The following is a 19,416-nucleotide window of genomic DNA, read 5'->3' as shown; positions in this document are numbered from 1 at the left end:
TAAATTGATTCTCTTTAAAAAAGAACACAGGCTGCAGAGGTGTTGTTGTCGACTGATTATTAAACCCATCGAACCCCCCCCCCCCCCAAAAAAAAAAGCAAAAACAAAAAAACAAAATGGATTACTTTGATCACGTAACAGTTTTGTTACACATCGTATATACCGAAACTATGAGACTGAGGGCTCGCGAGCGCCAGCGAGGATAATTATGGCTTTCAGTTATTGATTTTCAAATCGATCTGGGTCAAATTAGAACAGAAGAAAATCGTTTACAGTAGATTCGTATAAAGATCCCATTGGGCTAATAACAAGCTAGGCGACAGGAATATACATTTTTCAATGCGAGACGTTAAGTAAGTAAGTCATTTATTCACGCGAGACTCCTCTGGACCCTGAGAAAGGAATCGAACGACAATGAAGTACCAGAATCATTATAGTGTTATAATGATGCGAGCTCTCGTGTTTCAATATCTCGATTGAGAATTCTAATCGAAGACCTTCTAATACCAGAGAGTTGCAAACGGTAAGTTGAAGCGAAGACCAACATAGCCGCTCGATCGAAGCGTGATTGATTAGTATTCAACGGACGCCTCTTGGGACCGTTTTATACCTTTGCTTTTCAAAAACGTTAAACGGATGCAAGTAACCGTTAAACGGATGTATTTTATTTTAAACGGATAGGTTAACCGTTTAAACGTTTTGTCGAAAACGTTAAACGGATGAGCAAAGCGTTTAAACGGATGAAGAAAGCGTTTAAACGTTTTAATGATCCGTTTTAAACGGATGGTGAACGGATAGTAAACGGATTGATTCGTTAAACGGTAAAGCGTTAGTGTACGAAATCCTGTGCCCGGTCACAAATATATAAATAGACTTAAATGGCTATCTCAATTACTGGTGGATCCAGTATATAGTGTGGGCCAGTTTTGGAGCAAACAAGCTGTACAATTATCATGTTTACCTGTTTAAAGAGATCTTCTGGTGGTGCCGACAAATGATGGAGAAAGTAATCCAACAACAACAAGAGGCGGCCCATTGCAAGGGGAGGGGAATGCAATATTGACAATGAGTTGGCAATTGTTATCAGCACCCTGACACAATACGTGGTAAGTGATTTACGCTGTTTCAGAGAGAAGTTGTGGAAAATGAACAGGAGAAGCTGAAGATGCTCCACATTGAGATCTGAAAGAAAAAATGAATTATTCACATTACTGTGACTAATGCAAAGTAGTTAAATAAGCAGTATAAAACTCTAACACACTGTACCTGGAATGGTAGGTAGATTTAAATCCTCACTTGTGAGACAGTAATCTTTAAGAGTGTCAATCAATCTTTTCCAAACTGTAATACATTCTTCAATATCCATCCCTGTGCTAGAAATGTGCAAAGCCTTCTGCTGTCGAGCCAGTAACACCCTAGCAAGGATTCCCAGACAACGTTGGCTTACTTTTAATGGCCATGGTCCATCAACTAATGGTGCCAAGCCCAGGTGACTGAGGAAAACATCCTGATAAAAAGGAACATGTCACTAAAAGTAAACATGTGAAATTTGCATTGACCTTGATAAGCAAAAACTGCAATCTGAGACTAAAAATAGTTTACAAGCACTGTTGGCCACTTTTAAAGCCTTATCCAAAGTCAAGTTTATAAAATTGATACTCTCTTACGATTATACCCTTTCCCAACTAACTTTTGGCTTCTGTGGTACAAAGACAAATTGAGCTTAGTATTCCACATGTTCTTTATCAGTCCTTTGCGGATACAAATATCAGTTATTAATCATTAACATGAACTCAACAAGAAATAAATAACAGAAAATTCCCAATACTTTTGTTGACATTTGGCCCTTTTTCAGAGCCGGCAAAGGGAAGGATTGTGGATTGTGCATATTTTCTATAAACTAAGCTGTGAAACAAAAAAGGAAGCTGAAAGAAGCCCGACATTTTTAGCAACCGATTCAAGAGGTTTGCAACAATGTCTACACCTTCTGTTGACTTGAGTTGAAGGGCAAACCTGTTCTGCCAAACTGCACAGGACAGTGCCAGTTCCATTGATTTTAAAATAATCATGCAACCTTGTATGACTGGCAATAAAGCAAATCAATTGGTTGTTTTCAGTAACAAGCCCTTGAACTATGTGACTCATAATACCTGGAAAGTGTAATATGTCAAACATATTAAATAAGGTTTGGCCTTCGTTTCAACTAACCTGTTGATGTTGTGTCAGCAAGTCTGATACAAGAAGCAAGTGCACAGCCTGATCAACAGCACTGCAAAGCTTGTCCATGTCAACATAACTTGGCATGCTGATCACAGCAAGTTGATCCAGATCCTTGACAACTCCCACAAGCCCAATGATGTGTGTCTCAGTGAATGAACGGCTGATGTACTCTGACATTTCTGGTATTGGGTTGCTCAGTAAATGTTTGGATAAGAACTGGAGGGTGCATGTTGCCAGGTAGATGTACTAACAAGAAAACAGCTCAAGTTCAAGTACAAATTCTTGTGTCAATAAGTCTCAATTACAGCTGTAAGTATACCCTACAATATGTTAAGTAAAACCTATAAACGTACTTGTATACTGTACAAAACTCATGCAGTTTGTGACCGTCTTTTGCAGTGGGATCAAAAGAACCTAGAACTGTACATACACATTTCGCAGAACTTTATGTTGCCATTGTTTTCAAGTGTTACCCTACCAATGACCTAATCAGTGTTCACTGAGGCCTAGTATGAGGGAAGGGTCCTTGTTGCACAGACATCCTTGTCAGGGGTAGTTTCCTGAGAGAGAGCTAGCTGGAAACAGCAAAAGCCCCTGGTTACCATGGGCACCAACCCTACATTTAGGCAAGAATTCTAGAGAATTGTCTGTATTATATTACAAGTACCTCCTCAGGTGCCATCTGGAAAGACCGTCCAGAGGGTGTGGTCTCTGTCCCACTGTCTCCCACGTCTCCACTTTCTGATTTCTTTCTTGTTGGGGGCTGTGGGCTGGCAGTTGGAACTGTTGTTGTTGATGACAATGTGTCTTGAAACCACTGACCAAGTAATGATTCTTCATCTAAATCACAGATTGAACAATTAATACTTAAGAAATTTTCTCAGAGGAAAGTGACAGAGTGAAGGGGTACACAAAATAATGCTCAAAGTGACTTTTGATGCAACATCTACTTCTCCCTCAGTCTGTTTCGCACCTTGTTCAACCATGTTATTGGTATTAAAACATAACTATCAGAGACCACATTGAGTTCTCTACTTGCCACCCAAACTAAAACTTCCCAAATAAACAGTACCTTCACTGCTCCCATCAGAGTAAGAGATGTATTCACTGTCTCCTTCGTCTGATGATGTAGCTGGAGATTTTGAGCTGTCTGACTTGGCTGAGCTGGGTCGTGAGGATGTTTGACCAGCTGACACTGTTGGAGTGATCATGGCAGTAGCCTGTTGATATTTAACAGTCCAGATGTAAGGGTAACAACATAAAAAAAAAAAAATACACTGATCAGAACTTAAAACAAAAAAAAATTTGAATAATTCTGTAATGAACATTAAAAAAGGACCTTGATTATGAAATTGCCTTCATTCTAATTTAAAGGAGCTGGAGTTCTGTTTTGTCTCATTATTGAGTTTACACCCTTATTTTCATATGATAATTATTGTTCACAGTTTGAATCCTTGATGTAGCTAGTTGTTCCCGTTTGAACCGGTTTACAATTATACCCTTATTAGAGAACACCCCCTAAATATCAAAGAGTTGGAGTTACGAGATCAAAGGAGTTGGATCAGAGTTTTTACAAAAGTTTCACCAGTTTGAATTACACAACATTGGAGTTCCTCTACACCTTTAAGACAGGATCAGATTAAGTTGCAGTCAATTGTATTTAGTTTCGTTTTCCTTTTGATTTTGCTTCTTTTGTAATTAGTCTTAGCACTTTTGTTTATCTTGTACACTATAATTCCCCCTTTTTGTTTTTGCCACATGTGAATAAAACATAAAGGTCATGAGAATAGAGAAAATGATCAGCAATAAATTTTAAAAAGCTCCTGATTGTCAAACAAATTCTCCTTGTCAACACCTTAGGAAATGTATGAGAACAGTATGGAGAATATGACTGTCAATGATAGGGTGTAAAGGGTACAATAGATTGGCCTACATTACCATTTTGTACAAAGTAGAAAACTGTGCAAACAAGTAATTCAACAGAGGTAGTTCATCCATCAGTTTCTTCACTCTCTTCCAAGCAGAACAACGTGAGTTGACAGAGAAGTCAGACCCAATAGTAGAATGTTTATCTTCAATGTCCGTCAGTAATCCTTCCACCTGCAGCTCTTCCAAAAGAGAAGACAGGAGAGTGATTGCACGAGAGGCAAGCACAACCACCAGTGTGTTCACTCCTTGTAACCTGTATAGCAAATGAACAAAATAATAATGATGAGTTGCAACTGAAGGCTTGAAAAACATTTACCTCTCTTTATACTTTGCTGACCCAAATTGAATTTGTAAATTGTGGTGACTGATGTGTCAATTTGTCAGCATAACCAATGTTAAGTAGAATGAAAAAGTAATGTAATCATTTGTGCTACAATCAATTTGAAGCTTCAACATTCCCCCCACCCCCCTACTCTGGACAACCCCTGAGGCTTTGATTTGTTTACATTCCTTCCCCCCAGGACAAAAGTTGTGTTCAAATGCCTCGTCAAATTTTCATGTAAAAAGCAAAATCATTGACTGTGACTTTCTACAAATTAATTGACCAAGCTTTAAAACCTAGACCTCTTCTTCTGAGCCACTCTCCTGCAGAAGTGAACAACTTACCTGAAATATCTCCATAAATTTATTTATCAATTGTATTCTGCTGGAAAGACTTGAAACTTCAATTCAAATTCCCTACCCCAGCCAGGTAAGGTTCAAATTCTCCCCTCTCCCCTAGCACAGACGATGGCAAATTCCCGTGGGGTTTGGCTGGGATGGGTGGGGGGGGGGGGGGGAATTAGGGGTCAGTTTTCATATCAACATAATCATGATTATAATTTCAAATCTACACCTACCATTTGAATTTAGAAGCAGCACTCTCCTTGGATGTACAGTCTTCATCTGTAAGTCCCAACACGGGAAGTAGACTTTGAATAATCCTGTGTGCCGCTAACATGTGAACATTCTGCAATACTTGACCGCCAGCTCGTGACGAGGATTGTATTACTCCACAGATCACATCAAACACATTGATCTACAAAATATAATGTACAAAAACTTACTTTATTACTAACATCCCTCCCAGCTCCAAGGGCAAGATGAAGCGAATCCAGTGTTCTGATTGACCCTCATTAGTTTGTTGTGCTACAAACACAGCTGGCTTTCTTTCTCAGCTCTCAGAGTAAACAAGTCATTCTTAACTCTTAATAAAGCAAAATCTTTTTGCAATTTAATAAATACTTTATTAATCAAGCTTGTTTGGTCAAGATGGCTGTATATTAGCCTTCATTTCAGTCCATAAAAATGCATAAAAAATAAACTCAGGCAATATCCAGCCATCTTGACCTCACGTTTGGTTAATAATGAATATAAATTATACATCTTATCTCTATTATGGCAGTAAACTGTACTACAATGTATAAACACCCGATGGCACTTACGCTATTTTCTAAAATGCTTTGGGCACATTTTTCAAGGCTTTCTTCTTCACCAGAAATTTTGCTGACAGATTTTGCTCCTGAAGCTTTTGACAAGGAGGACCTTCCAAGACTTTTTACTGAGAGTGGTCGACTTAATCCTGTTGTTCCTATGAAAATTAAAAGTATACTAACATAAGAGGCAATGTACATGTAAATCACTGTGTGCATTGTGATGCCTATTGTCTAGGTGCAAATTCTATGTTCTGATTGGCTGCCTAAAAGGGAAAGATGGGGCTTGAGATTGCCCTCTTTGTTCCTGCAATAAAATGTTTCAACCTTGCATAGAGTTCCCAGCTTCTGCACAACTTACTTTTCAAAAGGAAAAAGTTTTCCAGCAGTCTTGAAAACAATGGAGGCCTAAATTAGAGCAACCATACTTCATACAAATTTTTTTAGTTTTGATGTTGTTCTTGTGTCCCCCCCCCCCCCCCCCCACTTACATGCATTAGGATGTATGTTACAGTAACAGGTGTTACCTGCAGCTCCTACTATGTTGAAGTTTCCTGTAGCAATTGTGAGAGCCACATCCAAGCATCCTAATGCCAGCTGACAGACTTTCTCCACTCTGGTTGCTGAGAGGGGTTCCAATATTGGAATGGAAATTATGCTGGACACAACCAAAAGCTCAGAGGAAAGTCCCTGAATACTGCAACAAGAACTTTACAAATTCATTTTGTGCATATCAAAAAAAAAAAAGCAATGATTAGTGAATACCATCATCATAGTCTTTATTAAAACAGGAAAAGTTTACAGTTATGGGCCTGCGGGGACCTGTATCTAATCAATTAAAACTACATGTAACTATTTTAGAAACAATTAACTTGAAATTTAAAATTCCAAGTACTTGAAAGACATCTACATGACTGTACAAGCAGAAGTCCAAATAATGATATGAAAATAAGTCAAATGAATAAAAAATACCACAGGTATTACAATATTATTTCAACCACGTGAGGGTAATTTAAAGTGGTTTGAAACACTTGCCCTACCCAGGGAAGGAGACAATGACAGAGCACTTGTATATGGAATCGACTTTAACTCATAAAAATTACTGGCAATGCATGCAAAATTACAGCTCACTATTTCACTGCCAAACATAGGTTACCATCTGGACCCAGTTCTGGGACCATCTGGGACCATCTTAACCCAGAGCTGGGTTAAGATAACCCAAAGTTAGATTGTTTGCAACTTTGAGCACTGTAAGTTCAAAAACACACCTTGAGGATGTCAAACTAATCAAAGTTGCTGATGATTCTGGTTTGAAGGCAATCTTTGAAAATTCAGGCAAGGAGAGACACAGATCCAATAGAATTCTTCCACCTCCTAGCTGTCTCAGAGCTGCCACATTGCAGTTGGAAAAGAAGCTCTTGACATCAGTACCACTTGCATCAGAGGACAAACTCTTCTCATTTTCTGTCCTGCACAAACAATGGAACATAATACACATGTCCTGTATAATGTAGATTGATTTTCTAAAACACCACAATGTACTCTTCATTAATTTTTAATTGGCACAATAATCATCAAAGAAGAAGCCAGAGTGGCTCACTAAATTTTCAGCCAGAGGAGTATCAAACCAGTTTCATTTCCTCTTACTGGTCAGCTTAGCTTGATACACTGTACAGTGGTGTTGTACCTCACAAAATTCCAAGTATCTTCTGCTCACTGTAAGATCTAAAAGCTGTAGATATACCTACCGCTGTCAACAGCAGGTTACATCCAATGCATTTCATATTAGTCAGTGGCTATCTTTGGGACTCCAATCTCAATATTAATGATGCATGCTCTAGACAAATGGTTACTTTACTGGTAATGCCTTACAAGCTAACCACCACAAATTGCATTTAATTTTATTATTCACATCCCCTGTTACAAGTATCAAATTGATTAATCTAAGAACTTGAAATAGTTGGAAAGTACTGCAGAATACCTGCTTTTGTCTTTGATGAAGCTTGGATGACCCTCTCCAGTCTCAGTAAATGCTGTTTGAAGCCTTTGAAAAAAGTCTTCACCCTGACTAGGGGATGTATCCTTCTGTATTTCTGCTGCACTGCCAGTAGCCTTCAACACATTAGCTGACTTCAAGATTGCCGTAAAAGTGACAATTTCTGTTCTCTTTAGACAACCATGTCCTTTGCAAAGTCCTTCAATGATGGATACTAAATAATGTTTCTACATAATGATAGAAAAAATGTATTTGGAGTGTCAATCACATGACACAGTGTTCATATTGCTACCTTGGTAAAAATTAATGTTAAGGTTTAAGGAAAAAAGATGTTTGGATACACTAACTTGCAACTTTAATATCACACTTTAAAAAGTTTTGATTATAGTACCAGTAAAAGGTTTGTACATAAGATCAAAATGATGAATATTCCATGATATAGCTACTCTTAGGGGAAAGCAGACATTTTAAACTCTTATCTGATTTGCAAAGTAAGTGTCTTGAATTTTTTCTTAAACCTTTGCCTTAGCCAAGTTCCACATCAAAATGACTTGTTTGCAGTGCATATATTTATTTTGCTCTCTCCCATTAAAATCACAATGTCATTTACAATACTTGAAGAAAGTGTTTCTCATCTAGTTTAACTATACCTTCACAAAGGGTTGATTTGATTCTCTTTTTCTCTCCAATTCCAAAAGAGAAAATTTCAGGAGTACTTTACATGCTTTGATGATTATTTGCAAGTTGGCACCACCTGTCGCATTCATAACAAATATAAATTATTACAATGCATGTATCAAGATTATGGAAAAAACAAAATGCTTCTATTTCATTTTCTATTTGAAGACAATGATACTTTAACGAGTGTAACTGTTTGAAATAAATTATTGATGAAAGCTATAAATAGACATGCATACATTAATTGCTTAGGGAAAGGGTTCAAAAAAGTAATACTTAGCTGCTCAACTTACTGACATTAAACTTTCCTTAGAAAAATACAATTTACCTCAGACAAGAAGGAAGTTATCAGCAACAAGAATAATGGAAAGTGAAATTCTTGGCTATGCACCAGGTCCAAGATACATTTTTGTAATACAGGGTCATGAGGCTAAATACTTATCAAGAGGCAGGGTGTACAAAAAAAAATTGGTTATGCATGTAGAGGGCCTCAGACTAAGAGGCGTTAAGTATAATACTTAACATCTATACTCTGTAGAGTACAAATAATGCCCAAGACAAGTACAAATACCTCATTTTATTATATGGCTGTGTCTCACAAGGACTGGGAACTACCGAATTCACGAATTTGATTGGCTGAAATCAATATTGCAAGCGGTCAAGATTTTCCCATCTAGACCGGCATCTAGACCGGTCTAGAAAAAAAAGGTACAAAGAATATAAAAAATTGGTATATAAGACACAGCCATATATTAAACATCTTATTAACTGAGCTAGGTTGGTCTGTATGGGAGAATCTTGACCTCGGTCGCTGGTACAGACCAAATGTGACCAGGCACAGGATTTCGTACACTAACGCTTTTCCGTTAAACGGGTAAAAATAAACGGTTTGTAAACGGATAGTAAACGGGTAGTAAGAGCGTTTAAACGGTTTGCATGTCCGTTTAAACGAATAGTCCAAAGCGTTAAACGGTAGAGCAAAGTCCAAAAACGGATTCCGTAAACCGTTAAACGGCCGACAAAAAAAATAAACGGATGGCTTAAAACGTTAAACGGTTGAACAGCATCTATAAAATATTTTATGGATAGCTCAAAACGTTAAATGGATGGACAAAAACCTTGAACGAATGAGGAGGGCTAAAGAACGGCGGAAAGTCATGCACATATCGATCAGAAACCGTTGCGAACAATGATACGAATTGTTCATGCGGAACACTGACGTTTCATACTAATAATATTCGACCGACAACGATAGAAAACTAAGTAAAATGAAATTACTAGCCTGCAATTAAACTATCCACTGGCGAGTGAAGCGAGCCGAGAGCGAGTCTCACCCTGGAGAGCTCGCAATGCGTTTGAAAATTTGTATAAGCAGAGGAAGGAATCTGTCAATCATACCATGTGGACTGAACATTCTCGATAGAAAGAAAATAGAGTTGAGAAGCAAAGTCGTTTTTTTTTTCATGTTCCTACATTGTTTCTTCTACGTATTGACTGAAATGAAAACGCACTATCAAGTGAAAACGTTAAGAAATGCCGCTGATTTTGTAGATTTCACCGTCGGTTAATCGAAACAATTTTGCATGCGCATGTAACAAAACTCAACTTTCTTTCGCTCGTGTTTCATCTTGCATTCGATTTTGTAAAGTAATGTGTAATTACAGCTTTTCTAAAGCAATTTCCGTTTCCTTTCAATCGACGGAATTAAAAGATGAGAAACTGGATAGCCACGGATTTTGTAAATTTTGCCGTACACGTCAATCGAAATAAATTTGCATAATCATGAAAACAAATCTCGCTCTCCTCGTTAAACGGATGCAAGTAACCGTTAAACGGATGTATTTTATTTTAAACGGATAGGTTAACTGTTTAAACGTTTTGTCGAAAACGTTAAACGGATGAGCAAAGCGTTTAAATGGATGAAGAAAGCGTTTAAACGCTTTAATGATCCGTTTTAAACGGATAGTAAACGGATAGTAAACGGATTGATTCGTTAAACGGTAAAGCGTTAGTGTACGAAATCCTGTGCCCGGTCACAAATGCAGTGAGGTCTGTACTAGTGACCTCGGTCAAGATTCTCCCATACAGATCTCCCACTCGGTTAATATGAACTAAGTATTTGCACTCCATAGAACCTGTTAGACAGGTTTCCTTGCATCACGCAAGCAACAAATTGGCTTGAAGTTACAAAAAAAAATGGCAGACAATTTAAATCATTTTTCTGACAACCAAGAGCTGGAATGGCTGGCGAGTATTGATCCAAGTTTGTTAGATAAATTGAATGAAGAAAAGCAGTTAGACGACAATGAAATTTCATTATTTACTGAAGAAAATAGAAACAGCAACACAACGATGCACCAATTCCATTCCGCTTCACATACTTCTATCATGCAGTCCCCAAAAATTAATATCAGTGAAATTTGGCAGCACTGAAATAACAATTTGGAATGTTGGATGATAAATAAAGGCATTTTGTTGCATCGTATCACTGAGTATTTTTACTTGTTATTTGTATTTTGACTTGCTCTAAGGGCTTGTCAAAATTATAGCACAACTTGTAAAAATACTCAACAATACCACACAACGAAATGTCTAATAAGACATATGTATTCTACACTTTGATGATGAATTACTTAAAAGTACAACTCCAGTACAAAGCTTATCAATCCAAACTTGATGAAAAAAAATACTACATACAGTAAGTTGAAAGGAAAAGAATTCACTATACTTACACTGTGTAACATTTAATCCAATATAATGTGCAGACAGTGCCACAAAAGAATGAAAAAAGCCTTCACGATCATCATCTCCAAGAATTATATTTTCACTACAAATGAAAAAATGATAAAAGAAATAAATTTCCAAGCAAAGAAGAGGGTGTACGAAATATTTCATAACATCAAAAACATAGAGTTTCCTCATCACCTACTACATAAAATCTAACAAACATATAAATTACAAATTCTGTACTGCTGCTGATGTCAGTGAAGAGTATTTTTTCCATACACGTCCTAAGAAAGTTAGGCAGATTCTAAACCTTATTTGCAGAGTAAGTTTACATTGTGCGTCAAAAACAATAAAAAATAAATTTCAATTGAGATAATTATTATCCCTGCAAGTCAATATTATCGAAAATTTAGCTGGGTGCAAGACGGCTCGTTCGCTCGCATGAAAAGAGCTGGAAATAAAAGATTTTAAAACCTGTAATTATCACGCGAGGGCAGTGTACTGCTTACGACTCAACAGATATTTTATCATCACCTGAATGTAGCTATTTCGAGTATCAGTTTCGACCTCAAAGAAGATTGCCTGATCTTTTCTCGGAGAGACTTACCTAATAAGGGCTATTATTAAATAACTGTAAGACAAACAGTAAATAAACTTACCTTTTAGCAATCGCACTGCACAAAGGAGCTATGTGCGACTTTGAAACCGAGGAACTTATAGCGAGAAGGTGTTCAACACCTTCCTGTAACACAGCCATTTTGGCTGGTATTTCCTTCCCATGGTACACTGCGCCGATTTCCTTACCAGTCCCTGGCGATTTTTGGATAATCGTGAATATTCTAATTTGGGACCACTGAAACTTGGAATGCCGAACTATACGGCTTGGCATCATATGCGGATCAACAAATAATCCAACAACCGAAGAAATGATTCGTTTAGATATATTTGACAACAGCTTTCCTGTAAATGGGAAATTTCCGAGGCTGAAGCGCTCAAAAGCGATATTCAACAGAATGCGTTGTGCGTTTGGATACAATAATAGAGATGAAAGCATTCGTCAAGTCGTCAATTGATCCTCGTAAATAAAAGTTTGACACTTCATTGGCTCATCATCAGATAAGTGCGACGATGTTATTTTTTTATCTTCGATAATTGCTAGGTTTCCCTTACCAATCACCTCTCCTGAGTTGTCATCGTCTTATATATAACCCGAGGGTCGTTTAATTTTTTCTTTGATTTGTGTGTCGCGACTACGTCGCCGAACTTTGCAAGTCCGCTCCATGCACCTTTCTTCTTGCGCGGGATTAATGTGGGCAGTCCCGAGCGGGCGAGATGGGCCCATCCTGCCCACTCAGGTAGCCAATCAAAACACAGGATTCGCATCATCTTGCCTGTGCGCGCTGCCAGCTATATAATAAGTGAAAACAGTTAGCCCAGGCATTCGTTGATGTTATAACCTGCTCTTCAACTAACCTCAAATCCCTGAGTTCTCCTTTATTGAGGTTTCTTTGGAAGGTTCCGTATTAAGCGAGCGATTGATAAGGAAAGGATTTCACCTAGCACCAGCAGTACTGATTTACAGTCCGCGCACCTGTATTAAGCAGTCACAGGTCGCTTGGTGACCACGACCGCCCAAAAGAGCTGACCGCTCAAATAGAAGTGAAAACTACAGCGATTATAGGGGAAAAAATATTGGGACTTTGACAATCGACCGCTTAATAATGCAAGGTTAACGCTTAACACAGGTTCGACTGTACTGTATTCACCAAATCCTGAGTAGTTCCTTTAATCTCCTTTTTCAGTCTTATCAAATGAAGCTGATGATGGCTAAAGCTGTTGTTTACAGGAAAAGTGAGATTCATTTCATCCACAAATTCTTCATGTTTGTCACTCTTAAAGTGCTAGAATAACTAGTTTCTCGGCCTGTGCAGTACAGGTTGCGTATCTTCGTAGCTTCAAGGTGCAATCTACTTTAATCCCAACCCACTCCAGCTCACCGTTATCTACTGCTATTCACTCTAATCTCTCCAACCCACTCCCGCTGGTTCTGATCGATAACCAATCCACTTTAATCCACCTCAATACTTTCCTTTCACCGCAACTCACTGCAATCAACTCCAATTCTCCTGATACATCTGGAACAACTAAAAAATTCTCACCAATCAATTCTCATCCACTTCAATTCATCCCAAACGACTCTAATTGCAGCCAATTGGCCCCTATCCACTCTAATTCCCCGTTCTCTTAATTAGCCCTAATCCAACCCAATCAACAATAACGCCTTGTCTGACCCGAATGTACTCCAATCCACCACAACGCACCCCACTTTACAATAATCAACCCCAAACTAACAAAACCACCTCAATGCACTCCAGTCGAGCTCCATCTGAGTGAATTTTCATAAATAACCCTGGAAACGGTATTTCCTCTTTTACTCAAAAGGAAGAAAGTGAGAAGTATAATGAACGTACATAAATAACAAAACAAAACGAAACAAAGCAAAACCGAAAAAACCACGCATTTTCAACCCTTTATTTATAATCACGTGTCGGTTCTCGCCCGAGAAGCCTGATTACAGTCACGTTTGACTTACTAATGCTTTGCGCATGTCTCATTAAAGGCAAAAACTTTGACTAGGTAAAACAACGACTTAATAAATCAGTAAACATTATATTAACAACGCTCAAGGTGCCAGTCAAGTCACTCAAACAGGAACTCTGGTCAGGATTTTCCGACGTCAAGTTAATGCATCATCCTTAAAGAAAACAAAAACCAAAAAATAATAGGAGAGTGAAGTACTAATGAATTCACAGTAAGTAATACACAGAAAGTACATCTGTATACAAAGAACATTTTAGCTATAAGTTAGGATACGTAATGATGGCTGTTTTCATAATTTTATCAAAATAACTGTGTTGCTTTTTTCACCAAAACCAGTTGAAAAGACCGTTCTGCTGCACTGGTAATTATTTTTGTCTTCAGAAACACAAACGAGTATCAGTGTTCCTCGTCATTCGCTGAGCTGGATTCCACGTCCTTCCTATTGTTGTGCGACCAAGCATCACAAGTGAGTACTTGAGGACTGAAAAGTAAAATACCGCTAAACAAAGTAAAATTTGGAGATTCAATAACAAAACACAATAAAGAAACTGAAGAACGACATTACAGTAAAGCAAAGGAGGAGCAAGGGAAGAAGTCTCACAGGCTTAAGTCATACATTTCCAAGTATCTACTTACATAAGTTTCAGAGAGCGTCCTTTTACGAGCCTTAAAGTCTGCACTTTAAGACTCGCAAAGGTCCCCATCTCAGAGAACCTTTTAGTGCGCATTAAATGAGTTCTAAAGTTCGCACTTAATGAGCCCTTAAAAAGATCTAATAGGTCTAAAAAAGAGAACACTTAAAGAGAGTCTTGAGGATCACACTTTAACAGTGTTACGGCAGTCAGTTCATAGGGTTTGAAGAAGGGCTCTGCGTGGATTCATCAAGTACACCCCTTGACAAGCTTATAAGTGAGCATTCAAAAGAGTCTTAAGATGCGACGTTTTACCAAGTCAAAGAGTGATCACTTGAGCAAGTCTTAATAGATGAACACTAAAATAAGTCTTAGAGTGGCCACCTTAAATTCAAAAGTGTTCACTCTACTGAACAAATCTTACAGTATTCACTTTAAGTATCAAGGTGAGCGCTTCATCAAATCTAAAGGAATCATGATGCACGTAAAGAACTCCGCTTCAGGCGCATATCTGGGCAAACTTAAAACTGAGCACTTCAAATGTCTTGAGGTGCACAGTTTTACCGATCTCAAAGTGTGCACTTTGTCGAGTCTAAAAAGCGCACACTTGAGCAAGGTATGAGGTGAGCACTTACAGAAAGTCTACGAGTGATCACCTCATTATTAACAGAATGAACCACAGCACGCGGTAACAAAAAGAAAAAACGCTTTGTCTTTTTAGACAGTTCCCAATGATCATTTAAATAGATCGCCATTGCCAAGCGACGGAAAATATTGGAGCACGACTCTCTCGCTTCACAGGTAAGCAGCCAAAGTTGTGCGCAAGATTAAAAAATTGAGACGGAAAGAAGAGGCGTACGACTCTGTTTCGTTTTTGGTGAACGGCTAACTTGTTAAGCGAATTTTACAATGATGGAGCCTATGGTCTTATTTCTAGTACATTTGAAGACAATTAACGAAAACATTAGTTTGCTCTTTCAAAACACAAAACGCCAACAGTGTCGTGATTTGGTATAGACTTTATAAGGATAGAGATAAAGAACCGTGCCATAGTTTCTGGAGCGTATGTATCCTTTGAGTAATTATAGCATACCTACACACCCTGCCTTACTGACGGAACTTATTTTCAAGAAAGGATGACGGCACATATCACAGGTCCTTCCCGTCACACGACTGTTGCAGAGACACTGACCAGAATCATTGTCACATTGAGTGCTGTGCACTGATGTCTTCCTTCACACCAGGTAAAAAACAAGCACAGGCTGAAAGAAGTAGAAAAAAAAAAATTAAAGATCTAAGAACTAGTCTCTGAAAGGCCTCGAAAGTTTTGGTTTCTCAAGTGTTTTCCTTTATTTTGAGAAATATGGGTCTCTTCTTTTGATATTAAAGAGAGATGAAAGGTAGCATTACAGCTTTTCGTTAAGCCGCGCTTAAACATTGCAAAATGATTCTAGCCTACCATCTTCATCCTACGGATTTTAACCGAAGATGGCACCATGAAATACTCAGGAACATTTATTTTTTCGCTATGTTCAATTTACGTTCTCTGGGTAAAATCTTAATCTTTTGATCTATTATAGGTAACTTAAGGTGGCTAAACACAGTTTTTGCGCACGCTTTTGCTGATGCAATTCAGGCGCGCACAAGGATTGCAAAAAAACAAGCATGCTGTCCATAGATCGGTCATTTTATTTACACAACACGTATCTGCACTATCTGTGTTATTTTTTCTCTATGGTTGGCGCAGTGTATTGAGGGCTTTAATCTTTTATTACAAAGACATGTAAGATAAGTTAACGGTGCAAAGAACCCAGCAATTCTCAGCTTTTTCGTCGTTATCAAAAGAACCCAGTTAAATGCAGCGTATGCGTACTATGTAAAAAAATTGCGATCGAATGGAAAATTGCTTTCTCGGAAATATGCCTATTTCTTGAGAACCACTGATTAGAATTTCTTGAAATTTGGCACGAAAATACTTTAGGAAATAAGTAACTGGAGTATTGAAAAAAATTGATTTTTAACTCAGGAAATTCTAGATAATTGAGTGAACCTTTAACAAGGGATAATTAAAGATCTCTCTGTTAAACTGTTAGCAAAATGGTGTTAACTTGTGAGTATCGTTACAAGCTCGTTGCATGCAAATTATAAAGAAAATCTAATAACTAGATTTTCTACTAATAAACAAAGTGATTTCAAAGGCCTGTTTATATTTATTCGTGTCGCCATGGCAATGACACATACGTCAGCTTAACTCTAAAAAAAGCAAAGTTTGTGTTGTTAACTTGCTTGCTGCCAGTTTTGGCGACCGAGAGAGCAAGGGTGCTAGAGAAAATGGTGAAAGAAACACAGGTATCAAAAACTGTGTTCAGCCACCTGAAGTTGGCGCATACTACATATCACGAATTGCCATACCTTGGCAACCCTGAGCAGAGGTGAAGTTAAAATAGTCCGGCCTACACTGATCACAAGTGCGACCAATCACGTTAGGCTTGCAGGAACATTGTCCACTATTTCTGTCACACTGATCAGGATTATTGGATCCAGTTGTGCTACAGCTGCACGCTGCAGAAAAATGATGTAACCTTAAGGGCTTTTCGATTGAATGTCGTAAACCATGGGAAAATAAATCACAACGGCAAATCAGAGAGAGGAAAATATCATAAGAATTGTTCTGTTTTGCAGCTATCGTTTTCTAAACTAACCAGAGAGCAAACAGAAACAAAACCAAGGCAATCTTAGTCTCCTTCGAACAAGTTCTTTGGTCTCGTCACGTTTCACCCCCCACCACGTTGCATGACGGGACCAAACAACGGGCGCGAAGGAGACTTATGCAATCTAGGATTATTTTGGACACTCAATTGATAATTACTCTATAAATATATCTGTCATTATCATTGTCATAAGCAGTATTGTTTACATTATTATTATCATTACTATAATGATCCTATAATCATCATCATCATTATTATCGTCACCATCTTTATAATAATGGTATTTAAACAGGGAGCTCTCTCACCTGTAGGTGATCTACAGAGAGGTCCTTTATTAAACCTATTATTATAATCGTTATGATAAATATTATGTAGTACAGCTGCGAATCAAATTATGACCATTTGAAAAGGTATTAGCGTTAGACGTTTATCAGTAGCATATCTGTGATATATTAAGGTTAAAGCAGTTTCAGTTTCCATTTTGAAGACTGATTTACTGACTCAATAAAATGGGCTTACAGTTTTTATTCATCTACTTGTCGCGTCTACTTTCCTAAAGAAACTGTGATTCGGTTCGACGAAGGGCTAACGCTCGAAACGTCAGCTTTTGTAATCGTTACGGTGGCCAATTTACCACTTCAGCTTTGTTGATATATTTAAATTATTTCGTTACTCCCACCGACGCAGCCCCAAACAGTTTCTTTCGAAACTATTAGCCTTTATCAATAAAATGGAGATCGCTGAGTAGCAGAATCAGGTACATGCTTACACACGAAAATCCTCTCTATCAGTCAGCCTGAGAAAACGTGGTGTTCTGGGGGAGTGCCTTTCAGCTATCACAAAATTCTTATCAGTCTAGAACACAATTGAATAAAGGGGGTAAGTTTCTAAAGAAACTGTGGTGCTGCGTGGGTGGGGGTAACAAGGTTATTTGTTACCCCCGGTACCCAATTATACCCCTGAGTGGAGAGAGGCATTGTGAGAGTAAAGGGGGTAAGTTTCTAAAGAAACTGTGGTGCTGCGTGGGTGGGGGTAACAAGGTTATTTGTTACCCCCGGTACCCAATTATACCCCTGAGTGGAGAGAGGCATTGTGAGAGTAAAGGGGGTAAGTTTCTAAAGAAACTGTGGTGCTGCGTGGGTGGGGGTGACAAGGTTATTTGTTACCCCCGGTACCCAATTATACCCCTGAGTGGAGAGAGGCATTGTGAGAGTAAAGGGGGTAAGTTTCTAAAGAAACTGTGGTGCTGCGTAGGTGGGGGTAACAAGGTTATTTGTTACCCCCGGTACCCAATTATACCCCTGAGTGGAGAGAGGCATTGTGAGAGTAAAGGGGGTAAGTTTCTAAAGAAACTGTGGTGCTGCGTGGGTGGGGGTAACAAGGTTATTTGTTACCCCCGGTACCCAATTATACCCCTGAGTGGAGAGAGGCATTGTGAGAGTAAAGGGGGTAAGTTTCTAAAGAAACTGTGGTGCTGCGTAGGTGGGGGTAACAAGGTTATTTGTTACCCCCGGTACCCAATTATACCCCTGAGTGGAGAGAGGCATTGTGAGAGTAAAGGGGGTAAGTTTCTAAAGAAACTGTGGTGCTGCGTGGGTGGGGGTAACAAGGTTATTTGTTACCCCCGGTACCCAATTATACCCCTGAGTGGAGAGAGGCATTGTGAGAGTAAAGGGGGTAAGTTTCTAAAGAAACTGTGGTGCTGCGTAGGTGGGGGTAACAAGGTTATTTGTTACCCCCGGTACCCAATTATACCCCTGAGTGGAGAGAGGCATTGTGAGAGTAAAGGGGGTAAGTTTCTAAAGAAACTGTGGTGCTGCGTAGGTGGGGGTAACAAGGTTATTTGTTACCCCCGGTACCCAATTATACCCCTGAGTGGAGAGAGGCATTGTGAGAGTAAAGGGGGTAAGTTTCTAAAGAAACTGTGGTGCTGCGTGGGTGGGGGTGACAAGGTTATTTGTTACCCCCGGTACCCAATTATACCCCTGAGTGGAGAGAGGCATTGTGAGAGTAAAGGGGGTAAGTTTCTAAAGAAACTGTGGTGCTGCGTCGGTGGGGGTAACAAGGTTATTTGGTTATATCAGCTAAGTTAAAATTGTAAATTGGCCACTGTAAAGAGTTAAAAAGCTAAAGCTTTTTAAACCAGAATTGCTTAACTTACACAAAACCATTTGAGTAACTCCCATTTCTAACGAATCAGTTAATGTAGAAGTCGTACCTAAACAACCCTGCTTTACACCAAAGAGGCCTGGACTGCACAGGTCACACTTCTTTCCAATCACCTTCGGTCTACATCTGCAGATTCCGTGTGTCTGATAAATATGAAGAGACGAAATATTGCCAAATATATAACAATTACTCTCTAAAGTGGAGGTAAATATTCTTATAATATAATAATAATAACTTTTATTTCTATAGCGCTCTTATCCTATGTTCAAGGCGCTTTGCAA

At 38.6% G+C, this 19,416-nt stretch overlaps 2 protein-coding genes across 4 annotated transcripts in view; both read right to left on the bottom strand.

The window, feature by feature from the left end:
- The window catches only part of LOC111339627 (E3 ubiquitin-protein ligase UBR4), a 76,940-nt gene extending 65,149 nt beyond the window's left edge, over window positions 1-11,791 (bottom strand). For all 3 annotated transcript variants that reach the window (XM_088756222.1, XM_088756223.1, XM_088756224.1), the window contains exons 1-14: window positions 11,682-11,791; window positions 11,028-11,122; window positions 8,268-8,371; window positions 7,603-7,844; window positions 6,890-7,090; window positions 6,149-6,318; window positions 5,634-5,779; window positions 5,049-5,227; window positions 4,159-4,402; window positions 3,293-3,440; window positions 2,888-3,060; window positions 2,209-2,466; window positions 1,267-1,507; window positions 962-1,182 (exon numbers count right to left, since the gene is read on the bottom strand). In XM_088756222.1, the coding sequence (XP_088612348.1) occupies window positions 962-1,182; window positions 1,267-1,507; window positions 2,209-2,466; window positions 2,888-3,060; window positions 3,293-3,440; window positions 4,159-4,402; window positions 5,049-5,227; window positions 5,634-5,779; window positions 6,149-6,318; window positions 6,890-7,090; window positions 7,603-7,844; window positions 8,268-8,371; window positions 11,028-11,122; window positions 11,682-11,779 (2,520 nt within the window). In that variant the 5' untranslated portion in view covers window positions 11,780-11,791. The remainder of the gene's footprint in view (window positions 1-961; window positions 1,183-1,266; window positions 1,508-2,208; window positions 2,467-2,887; window positions 3,061-3,292; window positions 3,441-4,158; window positions 4,403-5,048; window positions 5,228-5,633; window positions 5,780-6,148; window positions 6,319-6,889; window positions 7,091-7,602; window positions 7,845-8,267; window positions 8,372-11,027; window positions 11,123-11,681) is intronic.
- Window positions 11,792-16,542: 4,751 nt separating this feature from the next.
- The window catches only part of LOC148733104 (uncharacterized), a 4,545-nt gene continuing 1,671 nt past the window's right edge, over window positions 16,543-19,416 (bottom strand). Inside the window, exons 3-4 of the mRNA XM_088758386.1 lie at window positions 19,185-19,278; window positions 16,543-16,817 (exon numbers count right to left, since the gene is read on the bottom strand). Coding sequence (XP_088614512.1) covers window positions 16,645-16,817; window positions 19,185-19,278 — 267 coding nt within the window. The 3' untranslated portion in view covers window positions 16,543-16,644. The remainder of the gene's footprint in view (window positions 16,818-19,184; window positions 19,279-19,416) is intronic.

Source organism: Stylophora pistillata, chromosome 4, assembly GCF_964205215.1.
Source record: "Stylophora pistillata chromosome 4, jaStyPist1.2, whole genome shotgun sequence".
Lineage (NCBI taxonomy): Eukaryota > Metazoa > Cnidaria > Anthozoa > Scleractinia > Pocilloporidae > Stylophora > Stylophora pistillata.
The sequence above is the reverse complement of the archived record's forward strand: the minus strand, read 5'-3'. Positions and strand labels throughout refer to the sequence as shown.